General features: G+C 50.7%; 1 protein-coding gene across 5 annotated transcripts; it reads right to left on the bottom strand.

Moving 5' to 3' along the window:
* Positions 1-3058: 3058 nt before the first annotated feature.
* Positions 3059-9874, bottom strand: LOC135441758 (gastrula zinc finger protein XlCGF17.1-like). Of its 5 annotated transcripts, none has more exons than XM_064701305.1 (4): positions 9763-9874; positions 8988-9121; positions 7540-7605; positions 3059-7386 (listed from the first exon to the last, which is right to left on the bottom strand). In XM_064701305.1, exons 3-4 carry the CDS (start codon positions 7559-7561, stop codon positions 6548-6550), a joined length of 861 nt encoding a protein of 286 aa, XP_064557375.1. In that variant the 5' UTR covers positions 7562-7605; positions 8988-9121; positions 9763-9874; the 3' UTR covers positions 3059-6547. The 5 variants fall into 5 exon arrangements, 4 of the variants coding, with proteins under 4 accessions (XP_064557375.1, XP_064557372.1, XP_064557374.1 ...); XM_064701302.1 differs by having other exon boundaries at positions 8736-9121; positions 9763-9850; XM_064701304.1 differs by having other exon boundaries at positions 8736-9215; positions 9763-9830.
* Between the last annotated feature and the right edge of the window lie 398 nt (positions 9875-10272).

Genomic DNA, 10272 nt, shown 5'->3' with positions numbered 1-10272 from the left:
CACTTGCCCAGTGACTTTGCATTCCCTACTAACCATAGATGGTAAGGACAGACCCTCACCTGACGTAGAAGCCCCCTAGACTATAAAACCCCACGAGAAGAGAGAATAAAGGCCTTTGATCCTCCACCATATTGGTGTCTGCGTGTTTCTTAGGCCCGAGCGACCCTGGGGAAGAGGGTCGCCGTGCTGTTTCCTGAAACCAGGCCACCTGCCTTGTATCAGAAGGCAACACAACATGCTTAGAAAAAAACCACTACATGGTGTGGTGCAGCATTTTCTTGAGGAAGGGGAAAAGAGAAGCAAAGCAACAGCGTCTGTGTGTGCACAGAATGCCACAGAGGAGGAAGAAACCAAAAGCAAAGCAACAGTGTCTGTGTCTACACAGACTGTAACAGAGGAGGAAAAAACCAAAAGTGCCATCAACATCGCCACACACACCATCACCGAACCAGAACAGCCCGAACCAGTAGCAGTTTCCCCCAATCAGAAGAAGAAATCAAAGAGCAAATCAGTCCGCATAGTGACTGATGAAGATGTGGCAGGACCCTCGCACCCAGCAGAAAAGACAGAGCCAGGAAACATCACTCGCTCTCCATCCCTGGGTGAGCTGCATGACCTGCGCAGGGAATTCACCCACCAGACGAATGAGTCTGTCCTGACCTGGCTGCTCCACATCTGGGATGCTGCAGCCAACGACACCATTCTGGATGAAAGTGAGGCTAGGCAACTGGGATTGCTGTCCTGGGATGTGGTCATTGACCAAGGGATAGAGAGAACCTGTAGAAAGCGAAGGGAGACGACCCATCCTCTGATCAGCATTGAACTCCAATTTATCTATCCAACATGCACATTCTATAACTGTGTGTGGTGGTTTGACCAGAAGAAGTGGGAATTCTGGGATGCCATGACACTGTGTTAATTAAGTTCATACATATTGCAAAATCCAAGCTCATCATTGGTGACAGATTACACACCAACCCCTCCTTTTGTTTTCAATACCTGTGGTTTGTTATTGAGACCAAGACTTATTTTTCTCATCCTGTTATGAACAGTTCTCAAGGCCTCCATGTTTGTCACTTTACTTTCCCATACTTATCCAAGGGCAAGATATTTACTTGTTATTGAAGACAAGCATGAGAACTCTTGCTGTTTACAGAAATGTGCCTGAGAAACAGGCTTGAGAATTAGCTGCTTACAGCTGCCTTTTAATTTTCCACCAGCTGTATATTTTCATGGCCTTTTTTTTTCCTTCAAGCCATGTCTGAGCAAAATTCTCCAACAAGAACACAAGAAATTCTCAGCCTCTAGCAGCGACTGCCAGTGAGTGTGAGGGACAGATGCCTTTGTAAAGAAGATTTCTAGGTGGACCATGAAAAATGGAGTACAATGGAACAAGGTATCTGATGCCTGAGGGAATTGGCTGTGCTGGAGATAATTTTCTCAGGAGGCGAGAGATTTCATAAAAGCCCAGATTGTGTCCAGTACACATGGCAAATGTGACTGAGATTTGCATGGCTTGGACCAGAGATGTACTCCTACTACCTGGCACCACTACAATGGAGGGAAGGCAAGGACAGGGTGGGTGCCTTGGCCAATAAGTTAAGAATTTACGAGGACACTGTCACCACCCCATTTCATACCCATGTCTCGCCTGTGGAAACAAGGCTGACTGGGTAAGTCCGGAGCTTGGTTAAAGAGGGCCATCAGAAACTAAAAAAGGAACTTATGGAAGAAGTCTACCATATCTCACCAGAACCAAAAAAGTCTCTGCCATTAGGAGCCAGTGCTCCCAAGCCAAGGAGAGTGTATCCTACTCTACAAGGTAACCTCTGGTTTTTTCTTCAGGAGCATGGAGAAGACATGAGGAAGTGGAATGGCTCCTCCTTAGCAGTGTGGTACACGAACTGAAAAGAGTTCACCTTTTCAAGGTGAACACCTATCAAAAGAAGCTCATCTAGAGTCAATGCTGCTCCAGTCTCTCACACACAGAATTCCAGACAATCTATGAATGGTGATATGACTGATCCTCTTGAAGGAACCTCAGGAACCTATTGAGAGGAAGACAGCAATGTGTGCCACGTCCAGGAATAGAGGGGCTCTCCCTCTAGCCAGGTAGAGGACAGGGACAATTGGATCTATTGGACTGTGTGGATTTGATGGCTTGACACATCTGACCCAAAAAAATATATGGCTTTGGTTGACACCAGTGCCCAATGTACCCTGATGCCACCAAGGTACATAGGAGCAGAATCCATTTCTATTTCTGGGGTAACAGAAGGATCCCAGCAGCTGACTCTATTGGAGGCCAAAGGGAGTTTAACTGGGAATGGATGGCAGAAACATCCCATTGTTACTGGCCCAGAGGCCCCATGCATCCTTGGCACAGACTATCTCAGAAATGGATATTTCAAAGATTCAAAATGACATCATTGGGCTTTCAGGATAGCTGCAGTAGAGACAGAAGACAGGAGAAAACTGAATACCTTGCCTGGTCTCTCAGATGACCCCTCTGCTGTGGGGCTGCTGAGAGTTGAAGAACAACAGGTACCAGCAACAGTACACCATCAACAATATCGTAGCAACAGAGACTCTGTGATTCCCATGCATGAGATGATTTGTAAACTGGAGAGCCAAGGAGTGGTCAGCAAGGCTCGTTCACCTTTCAACAGCCCTATACTGCCAGTGCGTAAGTATTACAGCGACCTGAAGAGGTCTTCATGGTGAGAGAGAAGGACGAGAATCTTGTTTGATGATCAGAAGGCTGGATTCATTGATATATGATATATAATACATTATAATTCTACTAAAAAGAATAAGGAGAGAAGCTGCAGAGACCTGCTAAGCTAAGAATAGAATAGAAAATAATCTATCACAAAATTCTGTGTCCAGGGACTCTGTCCCCAGCTTGCTCCTGTGATTGGCTCTTATCTGTACACATGGAACATGAACCAATCACAGGTGCATCCTATTGCATTCCACAGCAGCTGATAACAATTGTTTACATTCGTCTTCTGGGGCCCTTGCTTCCCAGAAGATGGACAAATCTGAAAGAAAGGATTTCTATGAAAAAATGTCTGTGACACGTAAGTCCAGTGGAGAATGGAGACTGATGGTAGATTACTGTGGCCTGAATGAGGTCACACCACCACGGAGCGCTGCCGTGCCAGACATGTTGGAGCTTCAGTACGAGCTGGAGTCCAAGACAACAAAGTGGTACATGACCATCAATATTGCCAACGCCTTCTTCTTCATGCCTTTGGCAGCAGAATGCAGGCCTCAGTTAGCCTTCACCTGGAGGGAAGTGCAGTACACCTGGAACTCACTGCCCTGGGAATGGAAGCACAACCCCACCAGCTGCCATGGACTGATCCAGAGTGCACTGGAAAAAGGCAAGCCCCTCAAACATCCACAGTATATTGATGACATCATTGTATGAAGGAGCACAGCAGGGGAATCTTTGAAAAAGGAGAGACTATCCAGATTCTGCTGAAAGCTGGTTTTGCCATTAAGTGAAGAAAGGTTAAGGGACCAGCTCAAGAAATTCAGTTTCTAAGAGTCAAGTGGCAAGATGGAAATTGTCAGATCCTGACAGAGGTAATGAACAAAATCACTGCGATGTCTCCACCAACTAGCAAGAAGGAAACGCAAGCTTTCCTGGTGCCATAGGCTTTTGGAGGATGCACATTCCCGAATACAGTCAGATTTTGAGCCCTCTTTACCTGGTCACCTGCAAGAAGAACTAGTTCCACTGGGGCCCTGAGCAGCAACAAGCTTTTGTCCAGATCAAGCAGGAGATCGCTCATGTAGTAGCCCTTGGTCCGGTCAGGACGGGACCAGATGTGAAGAACATGCTCTACTCTGCAGCCAGGAACCATGGCTTGTCCTGGAGCCTTTGGCAGAAGGTGCCTGAGGAGATTCGGGGTCGACCACTGGGATTTTGGAGTCGAAGCTACAGAGGCTCTGAAGCCAACTACGCTCCAACAGAGAAAGAAATCTTGGCTGCCTATGAAGGAGCCCAAGCTTCCCCAGAGGTGATTGGTACAGAAGTGCAACTCTTCTTGGCACCCCGAATACCAGTACTGGGGTGGATGTTCAAAGGCAAGGCTCCTTCTACTCACCATGCCACTAGTGCTACATGGAGCAAGTGGATCGCTCTTATCAAACAGCGCGCCCGTATAGGTAAACTGAATCACCCTTGGATTTTGGAGGAAATTACAAACTGGCTAGAAGGTGAAAATTTTGGTGTCACAGATGAAGAACAAGAACCAGTGACACAGGCTGAAGAGGCTCCTCCATATAACCAACTGCCACTAGAGGAAATGCAATAAGCTCTTGTCACCTACAGTTCGTCGTATTATAGGAATGAATCCAAAGTGGAAAGCAGCTGTATGGAGCCCCACATGGCAGGTCACAGAGGCCACTGAAGGAGAAGGTCGATCAAGTCAACTTGCAGAGCTCAAAGCTGTTCAACTGGCTCTGGACATTGCAGGAAGAGAGAAATGGCCAAAGCTCTAGCTCTACACTGATTCATGGATGGCAGCCAATGCTCTGTGGGGATGGCTGGACAGGTGGAAAGAGTCCAACTGGCAGCCTAGAGGAAAACCAATTTGGGCTGCTGATGAGTGGAAAGACATTGCTACCAGGGTAGGGAGGTTACCTGCGAAGGTCTGCCATGTAGATGCCCATGTCCCCAAGAGTAGAGCTAATGAGGAGCACCAAAACAACAAGCAGGTAGATCAGGCTGCAAAAATAGAGGTGTCCAAGATGGACCTAGATTGGGAACACAGGGAGAGTTATTCGTAGCTCGATGGGCCCATGATACCTCAGGCCATCAAGGTAGAGATGCCACCTATAAGTGGGCATGAGACTGAGGGGTGGATTTAACCATGGACAGTATTTCTCAGGTTATCCATGACTGTGAGACGTGTGCTGCCATCAAGCAGGCCCAGCGGGTGAAACCCCTCTGGTATGGTGGGCAGTGATCCAAGTATGGGGAGGCCTGGCAGATTGACTCCATCACACTGCCCCAGACATGCCAAGGCAAGTGCTACGTGCTGATCATGGTGGAAGCCACCACTGGATGGTTGGAAACCTACCCTGTGCCCCACGCCACCGCCCGTAACGCCATCCTGGGCCTTGAAAAGCAGGTCCTGTGGAGACATGGCACCCCTGAGAGAACTGAGTCAGACAACGGGGCCCATTTCAAGAACAGCCTTATCAACACCTGGGCTAGGGAACATGGCATTGAGTGGGTGTACCATATCCCCTACCATGCGCCAGCTGCAGGAAAAGTGGAGAGGTACAACAGACTGTTAAAAACCCCCTTGAAAGCATTAGGTGGGGGATCTTTCAAAAACTGGGAGCAGCATCTGGCAAAAGCCACCTGGTTAGTTAACACCCCAGGCTCTACTAACTGAGTGGGCCCTGCCCAGTCTGAGCCTTTGCATAGAGTAAATGGAGACAAAGTCCCAGTGGTACATGTCAGAACTTTGTTAGAGAAGACAGTTTGGATTAATTCTGCCTCGAGTACAGACAAACCCATTTGTGGGGTTGTTTTTGCTCAGGGACCAGGTTGCACATGGTGGATAATGTAAAAAGATGGAAGAACATGATGTCTATCTTAGGGAAATCTGATTGTTGGGTGAGACCTATGTGCAAATATCATTGTTTGCTGAATGTTATTACTATTGTCTGTGTATAGCTGTATAATGGATGTATCAGGTATGTGTTTGTAGAGTTAGAATTTATATTAGTTGTAGTAGTAAGCTGGCGATATGGGGATAAGGGGTGGAATGTCTTGGGTTGACTATATGATGCTTTTATCCCCAGTCGTCTTGTTCTGTTTCTGCTGAATAATAAGTTTTGCATCTTTAGGACTTGTTCCAGAGAGTGAAGGGGGAGAGAAGAAGCGCGCAGTTTGTTTGCAGACACTGCTCTCACTCCTCCACATTCCTGCCCCTGACTGTGTTGTCTGCAGATGGACAGACAGCAGGACAGAGCTCTCCTTTGATGTTAGTTTTAGCTACTGAGGCAAAGAAGTTCCCTGGACTGTGAGGTTTTTTTTTTTCTTTTCTTTTTTCCCTTTTCTTTGGATCTCTTGAAACCTGCTCTGGACTGAACACCCAGCAGAGCACCGGCAGCAGCACCTATGGCCCACCGGGCCGGGCCTGGCCTCTGACATTTCCAGCACCAGAGGGACTGATCAGAGACTAAGTGAGCTGAGCTGCAACCCGGGGAGGGGACTTTCTCAGTTTGTCAGGTCTTTTGGAGGGGCAAGGGGTTTTATTTTTTAATATTGTTTAGGTTTTATTGTTTAATAAACGTTTTTATTTCCAATTCTCTCCAAGGAGGTATTTTCTCCCGGACCGCTTGTGGGGAGAGGCCGATTGAATCACCTTTCCTAGAGGACCCTCTTTGGGCACTCTCTCCCAAATTTGCTCTGAACCAGGATATCAGGGCTCTGCCCAAAGTGCCTCCTCCAGTGGGGGATGGAGCTGGAGCAGCACACAAAGCTCTTCTCACACTCGGGGCACTCGCAGGGCTTCCCTTACCGGTGGCTCCGTAGGTGTTTGTTCAAGTCAGAGCTGCTGGTGAAGCTCTTCCCACACTGGGGACACTCGTAGGGCCTCTCTCCAGTGTGGATGAGCCTGTGGGTGACAAGGGTGGAGTTGCGCTTGAATCCCTTCCCACACTCGGGGCATTGGAAGGGCCTCTCCTCTGTGTGAATCCAATAGTGCCGGAGGAGATGGGAGCTGTTCTGAAACCTCTTCCTGCATTTATCACACTCGTAGGGCCTCTCCCCAGTGTGGATGCGCCGGTGCTTGACGAGGGTGGAGTTGTCCTTGAATCCCTTCCCACAGTCGGGGCATTGGAAGGGCCTCTCCTCTCTGTGACTCCGATAGTGCCGGATGAGACTGGAGCTGGTCGGAAACCCCTTCCCACACTTGGAGCACTCATAGGGCTTCTCCCCAGTGTGGGTCCTCTGGTGGCTGATCAGGGCAGAACTCTGCCTGAAACTCTTCCCACACTCCCCACACTCGTAGGGCCTCTCCCCAGTGTGGGTCCTCTGGTGCACAATCAGGTAGGAGCTCCTCCTGAAGCTCTTCCCACACTCCACGCACATGTGGGGCTTCTCCCCATCATGGAGCTGTTCATGGAGCACCAGCTCCGAGCTCTGGCTCCATCTCCGGCCACCTTCCCGGCCCAGGCTGGCTCTTTCCCCCTCAGATCCCCACCAGCTGCGTTTGCAGCCCCTCCTCGTGTGGCATCTCCGGGGCTTTTCCTCCCTGTTGACTTCCTGTGCCGTGGAGCTGCTCAAAACGGCCTCTTCCACCAGGTTCTGCCGCGGGCATTTGTCCTTCCTGCTCTGCATGCTCAGCTCCTGCTCTGGGGGAGGAAGGACAAGGACAGGATGGGATTTGCCTCTGTGCCACAGGCAAGGGCAAGGAGATCCCCCCAGGGCTGTGCTGCAGCTGGGGCCGTGCTGGGCTGGGAGATGGAGCAGCAAAGAGGGGAAAGGGGCACTGATTTCCTCCTCACCTGCCTCAGTGTCCCAGGGCATCTTTCTCTTCCTCACAGCCTCCCAGGGACTGGGAATAGGAAATCCTGGTTTGGGGAAAACAAGGCCTGAGCACATTGTCTTTGAAGGTCCCTCTGCCCAAGTCCATCTCTACAAAGTCACTGGGCATCTGAGCTCCATAAAAACCTCCCAAACACCAAGATTCAGCCCTGGAAAAGCTTCCCAGGAGTTCCCCATCCCTGGTCCCTCCCATTTGGTGTTAGGGGGCTCCCCCCTGTCCCAGCTGCTGGGGTCACACTTGGATTGGGGGTCCCCCTTCTCCTTGGTGCCCACCCTGCCCAGGCTCCTGGCAGTCGCAGTAATCCCAAAAGCTCCCCCTCTTCGCTCTCCCCATTTTGGGATGCCGGGGTGTCATGATGCACCGGTACAAGCAGGGGATGTGCTGGTTCGTTTTACCCATCTCAGAGTGCAAAAGACACACAGCAGGGGTGTTGGAATCCATAAAGTTAGAGGGTTTTTAGGACATGGTTAAAAAAGTATAGGCCTCAGACTGAAGTTTTGTTAGCATTGCAAATACAGCAGAAAAGTTTCCCAAGCAGTAGAGCATACGTGACAAATAACAATAGGCCTCTGTAGAATTGGCTTAAGGATGGCAACAAGGTTATTTATTGTATATCTTTAGAAGGTTAGCGTGAATAGAGCTCTGTTCTTTGTCTCTTCTGAGCCAGTCTTTGTTTTAACTACCATTACGTGTGTTTTATAAGATTGGATAGAATGCTTGTCAATATGTGTTGTTCTATGTATGATTGGATGAAATCTAGGCTGAGATGGTTTTATGCTATGTTGTAATACTCCACCTCCTGGGCATTCCCTGTGGATCAGCGAAGCTGTTAACATCTTGTCTCTATTGTCTAACAATGTCTTGAGACTGATGTGCAAACAATAAAAAGGCTCTTCACTGGTCTGGTTTGTCCAGTGTTGTCCGTATCTGGACATAACTGCTGCGGCAAGTGGGTTCCTTTTTTAAGACGTGGGTTCCTGACACAATTGGACCTATATCTACTCTTCTCCCGCACAGGGGGACTTTCAGTATCATCCAAAATAAATGCACCTTTTATTGAGTGCCCACAGCAAATGTGATAAAAGTATTAGAAAGGAGGTAAAGGAGAGAGAGAGAGAGAGAGAGAGAGAGAGAAAGAGTAGGGGGAATAGATACCAATGGAGAGACGAAATCCTCGTGGTCTGGCCAATAGATGCATCTGGTCACACTGGGGAGAATCTCTAAGTCTTTGGTTAACTCAGGGGTCTTCTATAGTCGAGGGAACAGGTACAGGACAGCGGAGAAAAAGTTGGGAACAAGTCCAGACAGTCCAGTTCCAAACAGGACAAACCAGTTCCAGCAGTGAGCGGGGCCCATTGTTTCAGGACTGGTTGCCATGGGAAACCAGTCTTGGTCCAGCGAACATACCTGCAGGCAGCACTTGGCAGACATCCCGCTCCAGTCAGCCCAGCGCCCCCAGAAGAGAATTTTAAGGGTCTCAGTCATTGGGAGGGGGCTTCAATCCCCGTCCTTGACAGCAGTGGTGAGGCAGATGAGGGATCCTACGTGGGGGATCACCAAAGTTAAAGACAGTGCCATCTGGCCCAGAGGAGGGAAATTCATGGGCTGTTGTGGTGAGCGGGGATCATGAAGCAGCTGTAAGCGCACAGAGCAAGCCACTCATTGCCAGGCCCTGCCCCAAGCAGTGCAGCGTGGGCACAGCAAGCACAGCTGCAAACAATCACTTGGCAGGCATCCACCTCAGCCAGGCCAGAACTGCAGTCAGGGTCTGCAGGGTCTGAGTCTCTATACTTGCGAGGGTCGAGAGGCAAATGAGGGAAACTTGGGATCGTCCCTTACCTGGGGGTGTTTGGGCTCCCAGGCTCCCTTCTCTCCTCATTCTCTGCTCTGGGCTGCAGTGGCTCCAAGGAGTCCCCCCTCCCCCTCTCCAGGCTCTTGAGGCTCCCGCCAATGGCGGCGCTCCCCCCTCTCTGGGGTCCCCACTTTGGGCTCCTGGGGCACACAGGGCTCTGCTCCTCCAGGCTGCCTCTGCCGGCAGCCACCACCGGCACCTCCCGATGTCCCCACAAGGGGTCTTTTCCGCTCAGCCTTAGACTTCTTCATTCTCCAAACATCCCCCCCCAAAAACCCAACCCAGGGACCCCCCGGGATATCTGGGCCTGAGCTCCCAATCCCGGCTCACCTGCGCAATGTGGGGGGGTGATGATCCCACAGGTGGGGGCTGCGAATTCAGGCAGGGCTCGACCGGTGGTTTCCTCAGCTCAGCCTTGATATGCCTTTGTCCCTCCTCTTCCATCCCCCCCCTCCTCCTCCTCCTCTTTGCTAACCCCACCTCCTTCTTCCCTCCTCCTCTTCCATCACCCCATCTTCCCCCCCCCCTAACACCGCCTCCTCCTCCCCCTCCTTCCCTTCCCTTACCTCCCTCCTCCTCCTCCCCCAGCAGCAGCCACACCCTCGGTGCCCCGTTCCCTCAGCCCTCGCAGACCGTGGCAGGAGCGGGGATGGAGCTGGGACAGGTCGGGATGGGCAGCGCGGGGCTCTCGGCTGCTCCCAGCTGCTGTGGGTGGGGAGAACCCGGCCCGGGCCAAAGAAGAGGCAAACTGGGCAAACTGGGGGCTGCACATCCAAACTGGGCTTTGCTGTGGACACTGCCTGGCCACTGCCAGCCCTTGGGGCTCCTCTTGGCACATTC

Source organism: Zonotrichia leucophrys, unplaced genomic scaffold (genome assembly GCF_028769735.1).
Source record: "Zonotrichia leucophrys gambelii isolate GWCS_2022_RI unplaced genomic scaffold, RI_Zleu_2.0 Scaffold_483_38540, whole genome shotgun sequence".
NCBI lineage: Eukaryota > Metazoa > Chordata > Aves > Passeriformes > Passerellidae > Zonotrichia > Zonotrichia leucophrys.
This window is presented reverse-complemented; position numbering and strand designations above follow the sequence as displayed.